Source organism: Uloborus diversus, chromosome 2 (genome assembly GCF_026930045.1).
Source record: "Uloborus diversus isolate 005 chromosome 2, Udiv.v.3.1, whole genome shotgun sequence".
In the NCBI taxonomy this organism is placed as follows: Eukaryota; Metazoa; Arthropoda; class Arachnida; order Araneae; family Uloboridae; genus Uloborus; species Uloborus diversus.
The window spans coordinates 142,087,787-142,106,199 of NC_072732.1; the positions used below are offsets into that span (position 1 = coordinate 142,087,787).

Below are 18,413 nucleotides of genomic sequence, written 5' to 3' on the forward strand. Positions count from 1 at the left end.
AAAAGTGCATTTTCTGGAAGAAATGATATTCAATACTGAAGACAATGGTGGTGATCAGGGGGGAGGGGCAGGGGTGTGCACAGAAATTTTGGGGCCCGTCACAAATGATGTTTCCGGGTCCCCTTCCATGTTTGCCTCTAAATTTCACCCCTAGTTTATCAGACCCGGGCCAACAGCTGTCCCTTCTCCCCCCCCCACCCCCGCTGTGCACGCCTTGAAGGGGGGGGGGGTGCTCATGGTACCGAGGAATGGATGAAATTTTTGCAATGTGTATTAAGACATTATTTTTCTTCCTTTTTTGATGGGGGGCAGTACTTTTTGAGAGGTGAGACATTGGTCTTGGATGTGGGAAGACCAAGTTGAAATAGTGCCCTTTTTATAATAAACAGTGCCCCTTTCAAAGACCAGCACCCTGCCCTTTTTTTTTTAGAGTGAACACTAGTTTTAAATGATTGAAATAAGCTTTTAATTCAGGAAATCAATAAATGTAAACTGCGTCATTGAAAAAAAAAAAAAAAAAAAAACTCAAGCAATATTGCCTTTTACACCTGTTTTCTTCACTCCTAGTGTCTTTCTAAAAATTTAACACAGTAATCTCACTTATGCCGACCTCTCTTTTATGTGTGTCACTCAGTAATACATTAAAGGTTCCTAACAAAAGTAGAAGTTGTTTCAAACAAAAGTTTCACCCTGTATTTTTTTTTACCCTTATGCTTCTTCAAAGCTTCTATTCTTCAAACATAATTTTATGTAAAATGCTGATGGGTCATTTCATGATATTTTGAACAATTACGTAGAGTCTGTAACTAATAGCGTAACTATGGAGTCTAGGCCCCTGGCAACCCCCCCCCCCCAATGGTAGCCCACATGGGAAGTCACCAAAAGTCATTGTGACCTCCAAAAAAACATTTTTTTTGGAACATTTTGATTTATTTATTTGACAAATAGGAGGCAGCATTGCAATTTTTTTTTTTCAGAATTGTTTCCAATGATTCCCAGTGTTTCTTCTCAGTAGGTGTTATGTATGTGTGTGTGTGTGTATATATATATATATATATATATATAATAAAAGTGAAAAATATTGAAAAGACCACACCAAGAGCCCATAGATGCGCAACGCAGCAAAACTAAAAAGCCAAGTAAATATAAAATTAAGCAATCAGAATTTCAAATATTAAACAAATTATAAATAATAAATGATGATAAAAAGGAAAAATACAAACAGCTATTGAGTAGGAATAGATAAAGAGTGAATCCAGAGCTCATCAGCCGTGGAGGATTCATTAATTATGGTCAAAAGACCAAAATTTTAACTATGAACTAGAAGAGAATGTTTAAGCTCCAGTACATGCAATATAGAGTAACAATGGGCAAAAGCACCACTTGCTAAGCTAAAAACAATAAACGAGAGCTCAAACCTAAAACTAAAAGCAGGGGGTTTCGCCTCGACTAATTAGGAAAGCAAGTTCCGATAATTAGCCTTCCACGGGACAGTACCTGCCTATAACAAAATTGTCTTACCTTGAAATCCACGTAAGCACAACCCAATCCATTGTTCAACCTGATAAAAAAACATTCCATTTGTCAACATAACATTAAAAACATAAAAACATATCCAGAAATCAGTCCATAGACATACCGAGTCGCCTGTTTCGCACGTGTAAAAAATTCATCCACCCCGGTGATTCATAAAAAATGGTTTGTCACGGTTGTATCATACATTTACACAGTTAAACAGTTTCAAAAGAAGCGAAATGCTCATCGAAGGCTATACTAGTTTTCAACTAGATTTTTAGGGAAGTTATTATTAAAAAGTAAGTTTTTGAGTACTGAAATTTCTTGCTTAAATGCAGAAATGGTATTGCAAATTCTTTTTATTCTGATAGCTTGCGAAACAATAATGCCAATAAAAACCTTTTTACTTAAGCAGGAGGGAAAATCTTGTAAGCTGTTAACTGTGAAATTGAATTCGCGTCTTTAATCATAGATTGTAGTGGAACAATTTGAGTCAAATTGTATGTTGATATCCAGGAAATTAAAGCTATTTTGATTAGAACTGGTCTTTTTGAGCGTTAATGAACTATGATAAATAGTTTTGCTAACTTCAGAAAAATTAGGAAAATTTATACAGAAAAGGTCATCAATGTATCTGCAACAAAGAGGTGTAGAGGAAGGATTGTCAATTAAATATTTTCTCTCATAATATAAAAGAAAGACAGGGTTGCCATGCACCGGGAAAACCTGGAATTGTCAGGGAAAATGAAAATGGCCGAAAATCAGGGAAATGTCAGGGAAAATGAAAAGTTGCATATTTTTCCGATCGTTCTTAGCGCGACCTGCGGTCTATGACGTTAAAAAAAACCTTTCTGCCTTGTTGTTTCCCTTCCCATTCGTTGTTTTGTCATTCCCCTCTTTCTTCTTCCCCCTGCAGTTCTTTTTATCAACAACTCTGCCATTGGCACGTGCGCCATAGCAGTCGGCGTGCGCCATAGCAGTCGGCGTGCGCTGCTTGTTTACGTCAGCAGTTCTGAAGTTGTTATGATGCACAGCACGTTGTTTTGTCTGGGAGTGCCGACTGAAGTTTTTAATGAGCTGCAATCATCTTTTCATATTTTATATTATTTCTTTAAATTAATTAATGAAATCGTATTATTCTAAACAATTTTGTTCTGTAAATTTAGTTCATGAGACAATTTTAAAGTTAGAAAGTTTCTTTTTTACAGAAGTATCGCTAATCTTTTAGTATTTTGGTAGTGATCTTTTAAGACTTCCAATGCGCTTCTTTCTTTCAAAATAAAAGTAATCCGATTAAAAAAAAAATCTGCACATCAGAGAAGTTTCTGATCAATGCTCAAACTTTAACTTTATGACAGGGTGCCCACAGGAGTGATTATGGCGCAAGTTGCGCCATCAAATTTTTTTTTTTTTTTTGGGGGGGGGGGGATTTTTTAATTATTTATTTTACTTTATTTTTATTCAAATTATTTACTCATATTATTTTACTTTATTATTTTCATCTGTGTGTGTGTGTATTTTATTGGGGAGCGAGCACACTTTTTTTTCAAAACAATAATAATTAAAAATAAATAAATAGGTAAAAAAATAAAAAAGAGGCTTAAAAATAAAAAAGCGCTAAGGCGTTCAGAAATATTGGGGGGGGGGGGGTTGTGCTATTGAACTTGGGGGGGGGGGGGGAGCACCCCTGTTTTATGAGCAACAAACAGGGGAAATATGTGAAGCTAAAAGGTGCATGATTTTTTTTACAGGCCAAAGTCTAAAAGCGCTTTGAGTTCAATGGATTGGAGTTGTAGAAAGCAATAATTGAAAAAGTTTAGGTTTCATAAGTTTTAGTTCAGATTATTTTAGCAATTAACTTTATTTTTGTGATACAGATGTCACAATTGCTAATTCTGCAGTTCTTTCACTTGATGTAAGGCAGTGGCTCCTCGCTATTGAAAATTAGATATGCTACATTTACATTAATTGTTTATTACAGTGATTTGCTTCACTTGTGTTAGTACATTAGGGTAGTTCAAAAATACACTTTAAAAAAAATGTTTCTCCTAGAAAACAGGACACCACTCAATGTTTTTAGACTTGTGGATAGTAAAATACTGGAGGAATTATTATATTCCAACTGAAAGAGGATGCTCGACCCCCTCCCTCAAACTTCATAAGTATGAGGAGGGGGTTAAAAAAATTCATTGAACTGAAAAAAAAAAATGTTACATACTATAATCTACAGAGTTATATGCATATTCATTGCAATAAAATAATTACTTACTTATAAAAAACAGCTGGGGAAATTAAATGTTTCTAAATTTGACTTTTTCTATGCTAGAGCTAATTTTGAAGGGAGGGGTCATTGAGCACCCTCTTAAAATTTGAGCAAGAAGCTAAAACTTTTACAGCACAATACTATTAGTAAGTCTAAAAAAAAATAAGGGGTGTCTTGGACTCGAGCCGAGAGAGAAAAAAAATTGAACCACCCTTAGTACATATTCTTGATTATTTCAGCTTGAGTAAATTAAATTTGGTAGCCATTGTTTGTAAAGTTTGAAAATGAGGTAAGTTTTATCAAAATTTGAGATGTATATATTAATGTTGCAAAATGAAGGTGGAGATTGATAACCTGGAATTTTTCTCAAAACCACCTGGAAAACCTGGAAATGTCAGGGAATTTCATTGTTGAACTTCCGTGGCAATCCTGAAAGAGGTTGGCTAATGTAGAGCTAAAATTAGCTCCCATTGCTATGCCATTAATTTGTAGAAAACATGAATTACCATTTTTGAAAAAATTATTGAAAATACAAAATTTAAAAAGACCAAGAAAAAACAATTCATTAAAATCAATGGAATCCTTGACCGAATAAAAAATTGTTCCACTACAATCTGTGATAAAGATGCGAATTCAATTTCACAGTTAACAGCTTACAAGATTTTTCCTCCTGCTTATGTAAAAAGGTTTTTATTGGCATTATTGTTTTGCAAGCTATCAGAATAAAAAGAATTTGCAATACCATTTCTGCATTTAAGCAAGAAATTTCAGTACTCAAAAACTTACTTTTTAATAATAACTTCCCTAAAAATCTAGTTGAAAACATTTGCTTAAGTATAGCCTTCGATGAGCATTTCGCTTCTTTTGAAACTGTTTAACTGTGTAAATGTATGATACAACCGTGACAAACCATTTTTTATGAATCACCGGGGTGGATGAATTTTTTACACGTGCGAAACAGGCGACTCGGTATGTCTATGGACTGATTTCTGGATATGCTTTTATATTTTTAATGTTATGTTGACAAATAGAATGTACCACCCTAATATATATATATATATATATATATATATATATATATATATATATATATATATATATATATATATATATATATATATATATATATATATATATATATTAGGGTGGTCCTTATTTATATGGGGGAAAAATATTTTCTGAATTCAACAGGTGACGCCCCCTAGTTTTGTGACACTATAATAAAAAGTAACGTGTGCAAAATTTGAACTCGATCGGTCAATAATAACACGTGCCCCTATGCCGTTGAACTTTAACACTTTTGATAATTTTCCCACAAATCTTTGAGTTTTTACTTCAGAGCCAGTATATCGTTTCTCCTAGGTTTGCAAACTATTTTTACAGTGAGGTAGCACTAAAATTAATCTTTTTAATTACTTTATATCATCTAAAGATTTTACGTTGAATAAGAATGAAATAATGCTTTAAAAACTTTCCTTAATCGTACGCTTTTCTCAATCTGTATCTCGATAGTTTGTGTACTTTTTCCGGATAGTCTTGGATGGTCTGTAAAATAAATTGCTTTTTTGACTCATATTTGGTAAATTAGTTGTGAAATTCTTCGATTAATTGAGCTCCTCTGTCAGTTGTATCATTCACAATTTTCTGTCTTTTAACGATCTCTCTTCCCTTTAAATAAATTCCTTCATTTTGCCGTGAATCTGGATCAAATAGGAAAAATCTTTTAGTATTTGTAACTTATCAAACAGTTTTATTGACTCGTAATTGATTCTATAAAGAGGAAGATCTTTACTAAGAAAGTATTCCAAATCATCTACCGTTATCTGAAATTTGTTCAACATTCTTCAGACACGTCTTCCTTATCACAAGCATTTTTTGGACTAGTCTTTTCCTATCTTCAAAGTTAATTCCTTCATCTAATACAGACAAAGCTACTAGTATTTAGTATCCTAAATACCATAAGTGATTTATGAATTTTCCAATCACTGCTTCTGCTGCATGTTTGTCGTCATTTTGTACACTGCTGGTTTTTCAGACATATTATATTCTTTAAAGGAGCCTTGATTGGGTTGCTGCTAAAAACCATACCTTCATACAGCATTTAATTGTAAAACAGCTTTGTTAAACAACATTGAAGGACTTTCTTTTCATGTAAGGTTAATTTAAATTGTTTGCTAAATATTAAAATTTTCAAGCAAAAATTCCTTTTGCCACCCATGTGGTTCAGGGATACTCTCCAGGTTGCCAAAAACATATCCCTGTAGGAGTAAATTTACCAGGAAATATTATTACAAGTTATGAGAATTCTCTGTAATCTTTCTCAATTCCGCTTTTTACTAGTGCTGGACGATATATCGATATACCGCTGAACACCAGTTTCATAGCCATATCATAAAAACCGGTTTTTTAAAAACCAAACCCATATTATATCACAGCCGGCGGCATATCGTAAACGAAACCGATGTCTCCGAATTTCGAATTCACCAACACTGGAATCGGTTGCACGAAACCGGTTGAATTGCGATCTCTCCGACGGACGTTCGACTTGCCTGAAGATCGAAGATCGGTGATTTCCCTCCAAGACTGCTGATTCGAAGACTACGCCCCCCCCTCCTCTCCACCGCACGATCGCTTCCCGTCGCATAGCGCGAACGGAGGAGTGTTACCTCATCGGTATATCTGGCACGGACTACGCTTGCGCTGCTTCGAGGGTGGATGGAGGAAGGGAGGGGACACGCCTAACGATACCGGTCAAATTTCAGAGGATATTCGAATTTCGAACTTGTCGAAGCTGCTGAAACCGGTTTTTTCACCTTCGCGAGCTTCACCGAATTTATCACTAGCTTTTATTTGGAACCGTTCATTTGGTTTTCTGGCGCTTTATTAATTTTCTTTTCTCTGTTCTCTTTACTTCGTTGTTATTGTTGTTGTTACATATTTTAAAATAATTATCGTTGTTTATTTGTTCCTATTGTTCTTTTTTTAACTTTCTTCTTAGTTTATGCTTTTAGACTGTTTGATGCAATTTATATCACTGTATGTTATGTATATTTAAAACTTAGGGTACTCACAGGGAGGGGAGGAGGGGGTATAGCACGACTTGCGCCATGAAAAAAAATTTTTGGACCGGGGGGGGGGGGGGGATAATTTTTTGATTTATTTTTAATCAAAAAATTATTAATTTTGTTCTAATTTTGTTCTTAATATTTTATTTCATTTATTTATTTAGTTTGTGGGTGTGTGTCATTGGCGTAGCAGAGAACTTTTCTAATAAAATAATAATAATATACCAATAATATATATAAAAATATTTAAAAAAATGAAATAAAAAGGAGATCTAAAAAATAAAAAGGGGAGAGGGTTGAGAAAAGGGGGGGGGGGGCGATAGGCACCACTGTATTCTGATGTGATTGGCTGATTGGTATCTGAATAGTATTTTATAAATTTTAGAAATTGTCTATATAATGCCAAAATCTTTGATACAAATGATCCCAAGATGTGTGTTGTAACGCTCTTGTACAGTACCTATAAAGGTTGGGGAATTCTTCACAACTCTCGTTTTGAATTGAAAAAAGTAATTATTAGTATGATCCTGTAAAAAATGAGAGCCTGATTTTGATATGTATTTCATAAAGGTGTGGAGAAGGGATGCAATGATAAGTCCCCCTCTATATGTATACAGCTGATTATACCGATATATCGATATATCATGATGTTTACTTTCTGATATATCGCAATATGCAAATCCAGATATCGTCCAGCCCTACTTTTTACGAACAATAATATGTCATCAACTTCGTCTTTTAGAATTTAAGTGGTATGTGTACTTGATTGAAATGTTATAAGTTCTGAATGATGGAGATCTTTCCGTAAAATTTTGAAGCGCCTTAATAATTGAATATCTGATCTAGAACTAAGAAAGGCACGAACTTTTTTAAGGACACTCTCTGCAGTACGATTTCAAGCGCATGATGATGGCAATCCTTTATATCACCCTTCAGTTTTTGCTCCAAAAAATTGCATGCACAATTTATACGGTTAGTATTGCAAGTCATTGTATCAAAGACTACAGCTAGAACAGTTAGCAATAAAGAGCTATCATCTAAGATATCATATACAACTGAAGAAATATCTAAGGAATTCCGAGTAGCTGTTCAATATTAGGACCTGAAGCTATCACGGTAATCCTGTCGGCATTCTTTCTCCAGTTACATCTGGATGTAGCTTTGTATCCCAGTGAATAACTACAAAATCTAAATTTAAATTCATGAAATTTAATTTTATCTCTTGAAGATTTTCTTTTGCCCTGTTAAGGAATGCACGATTGATCATTTGGTCTTTTTTATTTAAATTTACTGCATTTACATATGCTGTAAATAAATGAATAACATCTTTATCCTTAATATGGCATTTTTCTAACAGTGATGAAAGGAGAGCAGATATCAATAGTTGTCAAGCTTTTTTGCATTGTGGTAGACCAGCTGTAGAAAAAAAAGTTCAACATGTTAGGATAGATACCCATTTCGGTTTCTAAATCTTGTGAAGCGCAAGAATTTGATGATAATAAAGGACTATGTACTGAAATAGAAGAAAATTAATTTAAAGTATAGATTTCTACATTGTTCCGATCTGGATATTTTTTTTTTAATTTATATTTTAGCTATGGAAAATACAGTATATTTTTATGTTAGGAGTAATCGAGGATTTTTCGAAATTTATATTTTAAAAATTAAAAATTGCATAAGCATTTAGGTATGTTTATACCTAAAGAACAGCGAATTAAAATATAATTGCAATTACTTATATTTATAGCATTGAAACATTGCAACTCTATTTACCACACCTATTACATACACAGGGAATTTTGAAAATCAATACCCCCAAAGCCTGGAGGAGACAATTTGTTGTTGTCAAAGATCGTTCATTAATGACCTAGGCCATTCATTAATGGCCTATAGAATCCCTTGTGTCCATCTTGATGGGAAGAAACGTTCCCCTGCCGCTTGGTTGGAACAAGCGCAGAAGAGCGGTACGCTTAACCCAAGGCCATTGGTGTACATTTTATTCTCTGAAAAATTACAGAATGAAAGTGAGAGAATGGTCGGTCTGGAAGTAGCAGCACCTATTGAGGTTCAAAATTATTTTAAATATAAAACGTTAGAATATTTTTACATAAAAATGAGAAAATCCGCAATTTTTTCTTCGAAACTCAAAGCCTAGGGGCACGTGTTAATATTCATGGATTGACTTTAAATTTTGCAAGGATCATTTATTTGTACAATGGAACAAATTGAGGGGGCGTCGCGTAAAATATCTGCAACTTCAAAAATAAGGACCACCCTTATATATATATATATATATATATATACCCCCTCTAGCTCTTTTTCTTGCGAAATTTTTTAAAAATATTTTTCAAATTCTATGATTAAAAAAAATCTTAAATTTTTTTTAAAAAATCAGTCCAAATGCCACCCCTCCCCCCTTTCAGCTGCTGCGCCCTTGGCGAGTGCCACTCCTGCTAACCCCTAGTTACGCTACTGTCCGTAACATGACTTTTTGCCGTAACTTTTTAACTTTCTGTTTGATTAGCACATTATTTAATTTTGAGTTCGTCCGACCGACCAGCACACAAACTCAAATTAAAATAATTTGCAAATCAAACCGTTAATTAAATAGTTTTAGCAAAAAAAAAATGTCTTTACAAACTCTACATTTGTCCAAAATACTGTGAAATAGACGTGATGTACTTGTTTTAGTGCATAAACGTTCAAATGAAATTGAAGAGGGTATTTTAAACAATGTTGAAAATGAAATTTTCACTTTTGGAATACTTTACAAGATTGTAAAAAAAAAAAAGTTAGGAAAATTTTATTTTATTAAGTCTTTTTTCTGTTTATATTTGCAATTTGTTTCTTTAAAACAAAATTTGATCTAGATTAAAGATGAATTTCATTTATATCTCTTTCATTTATGTATCTTTTGTCATTCAGTTTCTTGTTTTCTTTTATAAGTGAAAAGATTAATGTGTTTCAACACTGCCTTTTTATTCAGCAATCAATTCGAATTGGAATTATCACCATATGTAAACAATTTAAAACTTTATTAAAAAAATTATCATGCTTGTCATGATAGCCTTTGTGGACACTGGCCCTCTTCAAAAGCTTCTACCAAGACACTCTCTTTCCAGTCATGAATCTCCAATCATATACAGAGGCGGGTCCATGGGGGCAAGCGGGGGTTCTTGCCCCGGGGCAGCAACTTCAGGGGGTGGCAAATTTAAGTGGTTTTTAGACTTCAATTTCGGAAAATTTCCTGACAAGGCCTTCAAACTCCCTTTCTCTAATACCATCCAATTTGTCAAGAATTGGATTTTTAAAACGACAATTGATTTAGACGCTTAGCACGCAGTCCCCTTAAAATAAAGTGAGCTGGTGCTCCCGTAATCTGAAAATGCAAAAACTACAATTCCGAAAAAAAAGAAAGAAAAAGATTGAGAGCTTTAAACCCCTCTCCCTATTATCACTGAATATTGCTTAAAAAGTTCGTCTTTTAGGACTTGTATTTCAAAATGATTTTTGGGGAGAGCCCGACATTTTGAAGTTTTGCCCCACCTCGGAAACAGCCTAGATCCGGCACTGATCCTGTATATTCTTTCTCATTGGTGGTTTATTTTATTTTCTTTTTTTTTGTGGACGTGCCATATCTTTCTTAATACTTCATCAAACTTACCAAAACAAATTACCAAAAAATATTGAATTTTTCTTTTGACAAATAAAAATAAAACTTTAGGTTATTCTTTAATTCTATTTTTTTTTCTGGGGCGTTTGTCTTTCAGGTTGATATTTGGAGCATGGGAGTTTTACTATATGCATTACTTTGTGGGTTTTTGCCATTTGATGATGAAAATGTTGCAAAGCTGTATAGAAAAATACAGGTATAGTTTTTTCCCTTTATAAATAACTTGTTATTTCTCTTTTTTTATTTTTCTTATTATATTGACTTATTGACTTGTGTATGCTCCTCTTTAAATTTGATCATAAAGAATCAAGTATTTCTTAATAGTGTAAAATTAGTTCTTTATCTTTTGTTATTATTTTTTTATTATTATTTTTACTAAACAGTAATGAAATGGCTGCTAATATTGATGAAAAGGAAACATGTTTTGTTCAAAATATTACATAAAGAGTAACTGAAATCAACAATTACTTAAATGAGAGAATAAGAAAATATTTTATTAATGTACTACTTTTCTGTTGTAGCGTACATTCATTTTATTCGGTAAAATTCTGGTCTTCAAAAGAACTTGCCTTGAAAATACACATTGTATATAGTACATAGATTTCTTTGGTTTTTAATTTTATGAACTTTTCCCATGGTTGCAAAGTTGCTTTTGTGACAGTTAAATGTTTCTGTCACATGCAGATCTATAAATTTTGAGCCCCCTGCAACAAAACCTGTAGGGTTCCTCCCCAGAGGCCAGAAGTGTATACAATTGAACTCAGTTAATATGAAATGCCAAATGTTCACAAATTTGTTCGTGTTAACCATTATTCGTAACAACTGTGAATAAGTAAAATGGGGAAGGATAAAGAAAGCATATTTAAATTTAAAACAGAATTGCTTTGCAACTCATTCACAATATCTATTTTTTCGCAAATGCATAGTGCATTTCTTTTTACGCTCACCATATTTAGCTTTTAATGGGCTACCAAATAAAGCAACATTCAGTTCATAAGAAATGTTGGACTGCCAGGAAGGATAAACACTAGGGAATTTTTTCTTGCACAAACCTGAAAAAAGCTAAGCTTATTTATGACATGAAAAAATTTGCTTTATCAATATTCTAGGAGAGACTAAGTAGAAGATTCGGAAATAGTGCGACAGTAATTTTTGGTCATGTAAAAGTTCTTTAGTGATAACTGAAGAACTAATTCGAAGAAAAGTGATAATAGGGGAAGAAGTGGTAACAATAGTTCAGTGGGTATTAATATCAAAATCAAAAGATAAACCGTTTTATCCCCAAGCAGACTGATCTGTCCAAAGGTAAAAATGTGTAATGAGCTTTAACTCTTTCAGAATATCATAGGGCATGGCTACGCACAATAACTCAATGCAGCCGAGAATATTTTGCACCCCTAGAGAGCTAACAAGTATGAACTTGGTGTGTCTGTTCAAGATTAAGAGGCACTCAATATAAAGGACAATTGGGGGATAATGTCGGCGTTGACAGCAGTTTCACTTTCACTTAAAATTTTCAGAATCACCCAGAACAGGAAGAATAGCTGCCACTACTTGATGACTAAAAGAAAGGGTTGGAAGTTTCTCACAGAATTAAGGAATACATTAAGAGCTTTCTATAGTGACACAAAATTGCTGAAAAAGAAAATTGACACACTCAATTGCAATTTTTTTCCAGGAAGAGTTCAGAAGTTTTGTTTGTCTTAACCGAAACTTTCATTTTTATCTGTGTAATATCCGTGACATATTTAATGTTATTAAATAGTAAACCAGACATAATTAACAAAGTGTTCGCTTTACCTGTGATCTTGTATTAACCGTGATCATATTGACAGAGTTCAACTGTATTTGCAACATCTTAAAAAGAAAAAGGAAAAAAAGTTTTAGTGCTAGTTTTTTATTTTCTTGGACGATTGGACCCCTTAAGGATTGCCCCCCCCCCCCCGCGCTCCTCCCCACACCATGGGATCTGTGGGTAAGCAGATCTGAGCCTGGTTCTAGTGTTGGAATACCTAAGTTTTCAGGCCGAACTTTAATTTTCTCGACTTTTTACTTGAAATCAATGCAGTAGCATGGCTATGCTTTGCGTCACATTTACTTATTTTCTGATTCTATTGATTTTTTAAACATGTTGAACCTTTATTTATTATTATTATTTTGGGGGAAGGGTGGCAGGGGGAGCTAAAAAGCATCTTAATTTATTTCTTATTCTTTGAAACTTACCATCTTTCAATAACTGATTTGAAATGCTTTATTTGCTTCAAAATATGTCGTTTTTCCCCCCTACTGCAATGTAAAAAGTTAAACATTGATTTTCTGCTAGATTTTTTGAGCAATCACGATTGCTTATTGTTCTCACTTGACTGTTTTGATGTCCTATGATTTTATTCCCCCCCCCCCCCGCCTCCCTCTGGAGCACCACCATCGACCGGCCTCATGATGCTGCTCCTCTGGCCAAAAACGTCTCCAGGTTGTGTCCATATCCTCTACACACATGCACGCATGCACACATATACACACACATACGCACAGATATATATACACCTATACATACATACACACACACTCATGCCTGCACACAGACACAAACACACACGCCTACATACACATGCACACCTGATTGTGAAACACATAACTTGAATTCAAGATGTCAAAATTCAAATTAATTAATTTTTTCTCTTTATATTCTTCGGGAACGACAAAAAAGTAATACATCTGAAAGAACAATAACACGTTGCAGTTATGTGAAACAGACCACCATATATTCAAAAAACCATGCATATGGTTTTTTGAATATTTATTTTGTAACTCATTTTCTGGCTCATATTATTATTTTATTTCTTTATTTTTCTCCTTTGGTCTCTTTAAGAAAATACATAGGCTGATTGAAAATTTGTCAATTTGAAAAGAAGTTAAAAAAAAAGACATTGATATTTGATTGTGACGTTCATTTCTGTTTTGCCATACTTACATATTAATTCTATTCATTTAGAAAGGCAGATATTTTTGTCCTTCTTGGCTATCAAGTGAAAGCAAAACCATTTTGTTCGAATTGTTGCAAGTTGATCCACGACGAAGAATATCAATTGAAAATTTGAAAATACATCCATGGGTTATGAAGGGATATGAAGCTCCAGTAGACTGGTATTTCACAAGAAGTGTGAGTTTTTTTTTTTTTTTTTAATTACATGAAAAATGTATATTAATGTTGTTTACGATTTTTTGTTCAGTAAATGTAAGAAACTAAAGACTCTGTGTGTGGGAGTTTTTTTCTAATTGAAAAATCAAGTTGACATGAAAAATCTCTTATAATAAAAATGTCAAAAAGCATAAATTATACTTTGTTTGCTTAAGTATTGCAGAAACTAAAATGTCTAAAATTGTACAATAAGAAAACTTACTTACCATACCTGCCAACCTCTGTCCAAAAATGCAGAAGAAATAATTAAAAATTCAAATTTTTGCCTGACATTATTTGTAGCCAATGAAATTAAACCAGTAATTTAAATCATAAAAACTAAATAAGAGGAAAGTATGCATATGTATTACCATGACATCATTGTAAAAACAGTTAAAAAACCAATGAAGCACTTACTCGATTTTTTTCTTGTTCACAAAAAATAATTATTTCTGTTATATCTATATCATAATACATCTTTCGTAAATAAGTTCAATAGCAATTTCTTAGATTATTTCTGCAATGGAACAGTGTTAGCTTTCTTTACTCTTTAGAGAAATGATTTAGGTACTTGTATAATATAATAGAGGTGCTTTCCGCATTGGTAACATAATTAACATAACTACTTCCTAATCGGCAACATTCTGCTACTGTTTGGCAATTTTAGTATTTGCTGTAGCATTAGGTCAAAGTTATATAAAAACAGTGATGTAATCCTGTAAAAAGAATGAAGGCACACTTGTTGATATGAGTATAAATTAATGAAATCAAAAAGTAAAAATGAGAAAGAAAAAATATGGCAGGATACTAGTGTAAAAGTTAAAAAGTAGGGGATGCCAACCACTGCCATCAACTACACAGCTTGGAAAACTACTTATTTAATAATACATGTTACTTTGCTCTACTTTCAGGGTTCGCCTATACATATCATTCAATATATATCGTGATACATATCTGATATTTATTTTGAAGAATATTATGATATTTTTGATATTTATTTTTCCAAGTAAGATCTCATATAAGCATTATATGTATTAATCATATTAAAATATTCATTTATTATTTAAAATAACCAAAAAGCATAATAATATTATATTGCATGCAAATAAATCTTTAGGAGTATTCCTTCTTTATTTTATAATCATAAAGTTATTAGTAATGAAGCAATTTTAATATACATTAAAAATACCTAGTTGAAGGTTAAAGGTTGGTCAGAAAAATGTAAAATGTCTTGTGGATGTGTACTGACCAATGCATGTTGTTTACTTAAAATTCATAAAAGTAGCTAACCAAAGAAAAATGTGTGAAGCAGCTACTGTTTAGATAATTCAATCGAATTTTATCGAAATCTAAAGTAATATTTTAATTCTAACATACATATAATCAAAAAATAACATATGAGTCATTCTCTAGAAAATAACTTTTGAATGCAAATATTTTTCAATTTTGAAACCCATTGTTTTCCTTTTTTTTTTTCATTCTTCCATGAAACTGTTATCTACTGGAAGTAATCACAAATACTGGTCCAGCTAAGTTCAAATCATTTTACTCATAAATAAAAAAATAATGAAAAAATGCCTTGCTCACTTAAATAAATAAAAAAAACCTCTTAATGTTTAAAAATTGAGGCCAATTTAATATCAAAGTAGTAACTTTGTTAATTGGAGCAAACAATGAGCTATTTTAATGATTAGTGGGAATCTAATATTAAGCTCTCCTAATTAAAATATGGCTTAATTAGTAGTTTCCTTTTGGTTCAAATGTGTGTTAAGAAATAGTATTTAGTAAATTCGAGAATGTACTGGCAATTTATAATTTTGGTAGAATGCCTAAGATTGATGTATTTCCTCTCCATAATTTATATTCATCTTTAGAAATAATGACATTGATAAGGTTTGTCATGGAGATGAGATTCTCAAAAGCGAAGAATTTTCCATTAATATAATGGAAAATTTCTCACCTCCTAATGGCCTAATGGATACATTTTTCAGGAAATTTTTTTTTTCTTCGTTGCTACACTCTGTACATGTTAAGAATATGAAAACATGTTCACTTTCTTTTAACATTAATTTACACCCCTGAAATTCAAGTTCACGTAGGTAAGAAGTCAGAATAACCACACTAAGTTTTTAAAGCAAAATCTATCTTCTTGTTTTTTGACAAAAATCTCACAACTTTAACTATGGCTGAAAATAAACAATAATAACCCTTGTATCATGGAAAATAAAATTTGATGTCATTACTGCCACGTGTTAATGAGGAATGGCATTTTGTAGGTAAATTTGTAGGTTTTTGTAGGTAAAGGAGGTGAGAATTTATTGCATAACATGATTCCTTGTCCTACTAAAACAAACTAAAACACAATATTTAAAAAATTCAGGGTTCGTAGGCTCCGTGAAAACCTGGAATTGTCAGGGAAAATAAGATGGTTAAAAATGTCGGAAAAGTCGGGGAATTTTCCAATTTTGGCCCAGAGTTCTTATTTCTCAATTTTTTCCCCAGGAATTTTTTACCATGAGCACTAATCTTCGTTTTTATCAATGTTTCTTGAAAAAAAAATTTAAATTTTGAGGCAAAATGACGCTAGCAATAAAAAAGTGGCTATCCAGAAAAAAACTTCTGCAGTTGCCATTTTTGGTCCTCAATAGTTCCTGAGAAAAAAAATTCCTAGGGTTAACAGGAATTATGCACAAACTCAACAGGTTAGAAAACAATTTACTGCTTCTGAAGCACAAGCCTGAGGATGAGAGGGTCGATCGGGAAAAACCATTTTTTGATCGAAAAATCTTTTAAGCAATGTGTGAAATGTAGTCGCCATTTTTGGTCATTCACAAGATGATAGTAGACACAATGCTTAAGTGCCTAGGTTTCCAAAAACAAAGCAGAATTGGATGTTTTCATTAACTGCTAAATACTGAAAGTAACGCAAAATGTGCTGCAATTTTTTTTTTTTAATTTTTAAATATGTAATTTTCTTGAAAAATGAAAAATTTTGATCTTAAAAATTTATTTTATCCTCATTGCCTTTTATGCAAATGTACTAAATAGCTATTCAACTGAATTGTAGTTTCATGAAGATTTATCATTTTTAAATTGTTTTCATGCTACAAATTCAAAAAATTATTTCTTAAATTTTGGCGTGGCCGCTGCATTTGGTCATTTCCAAGATGGAAGTACTCAAAACTGTTTTAGTGCCTCGGTTCCCTAGGTAGGAAAACGGAATAGTATGTTTATTGTAATGCAAACTATTGAAAATAACTCAGGTTATGCCTTTTTTTGTGTGGATAATTCGTAATTATTTTTTTGGAAAAAATGCAAAATTTTCTTTGGAACATTTTTTTTATTCTAATTGATTTAGACGCTTCTGTGCTAAAGACTGATTTTTTTGTCTTGGATTAGTAATTATTTATGAATACTTTTATGCTACAATTTCAAAGATCTACTTATCTTAATTTTTTTTAACTTAGTCGCCATACTTGGTTATTTACAAGATGGAAGTAGATGTAAATTTCTGAAAACAGAATTGGATGTTTATCTCAATGTAAATTAATGAAAGTAACATAAAATGTGCAATAAACTATGAGTTTTTAAAAATTAATTATTTTTTAGAAAATAATTTTAATGTATAAGCATCCTTCAATATGCTAAAGAAAAAAAAAGCTGATGATTATTGGCGTTGGCCTATGATAGGCGGATGTTGATTTTTGTTATTATGCATTATATGGTATACCGATAGATGCAACAAGTTAAACTTATATTGAAAAATGGTTTCGTATTTTGCTCAATGTTTTGTGTTATATACTAATTAGAAAATAAAAAGAAGTATTGTAAAGCAATGATTAGAGCAATACTCTAATATTACGGATGACTCATCGCATTGAAAAAACGCTAAAATACGTTGAATGTACTTTGTTTTCAACAAGTAGTAAATAATTGAAAACAATTTTGAGAAAAAAATTTCAAGTTTTTTTTTTTTAAATCTAAGGGGCAAAGTTTCAGTTCTTACGCACAATTTTAATTGCTTTGAAAATATTGTTATTTAAACTTAATTTTGAATGAAGCAAGTAACCTGGAATTTTCTAAAAAAACAACCTGGAAAAGTCAGGGAAATTTTTTCACCACAAATGTATAAACCCTGAAAAATAAATATACTTAAACAATTAGTATTTGAGACACTTGTGAAAGGAATAACAAATAAGTAAGTATATGCTTTTAATTAAACAAGTTATGAAGCAACATAAACAGTCACACAAGGTTTGTGACATGCCATGGAGGTGAGAATTCACATGTTGTGAACCAAAAGTATACTAAAAAAAAATTATTATTAAAAAATTGTTGGCAGGTTTAAAAAGATATATTTATGATGAAATTAAAAAACATTGTTAAGTAAATTGTTCCTTCAAGTTTTTACTGTAAAAGGCATGTGACAGAAAAGTTATGCATTTTGAAGAATGATCGATATGTTTTTAAAAAACTTTTTCATGTTTTAATATTACAAGATATTTTATATTTATGGACGTGATACTGTAACATTTTTCTGTGATTTTACTAGGCACATGTATATGTAGTCCGTTTTACAGAGCACATAAATATAAAAGTTAGTATCCAATGTAATAGCCGGTAACAATACCAGTAATGTTATACATTATCTCTGATATATTAAATTATCACATTTCAAACGATTATAAATATCATTTATATTTAAATGCCATTCAAAGT

General features: G+C 32.1%; 1 protein-coding gene across 1 annotated transcript in view; it reads left to right on the plus strand.

Moving 5' to 3' along the window:
- LOC129216579 (maternal embryonic leucine zipper kinase-like) overlaps positions 1-18,413 on the plus strand; it is a 73,345-nt gene that overhangs the window by 12,592 nt on the left and 42,340 nt on the right. The window contains exons 8-9 of the mRNA XM_054850794.1: positions 10,614-10,712; positions 13,509-13,680. Coding sequence (XP_054706769.1) covers positions 10,614-10,712; positions 13,509-13,680 — 271 coding nt within the window. The remainder of the gene's footprint in view (positions 1-10,613; positions 10,713-13,508; positions 13,681-18,413) is intronic.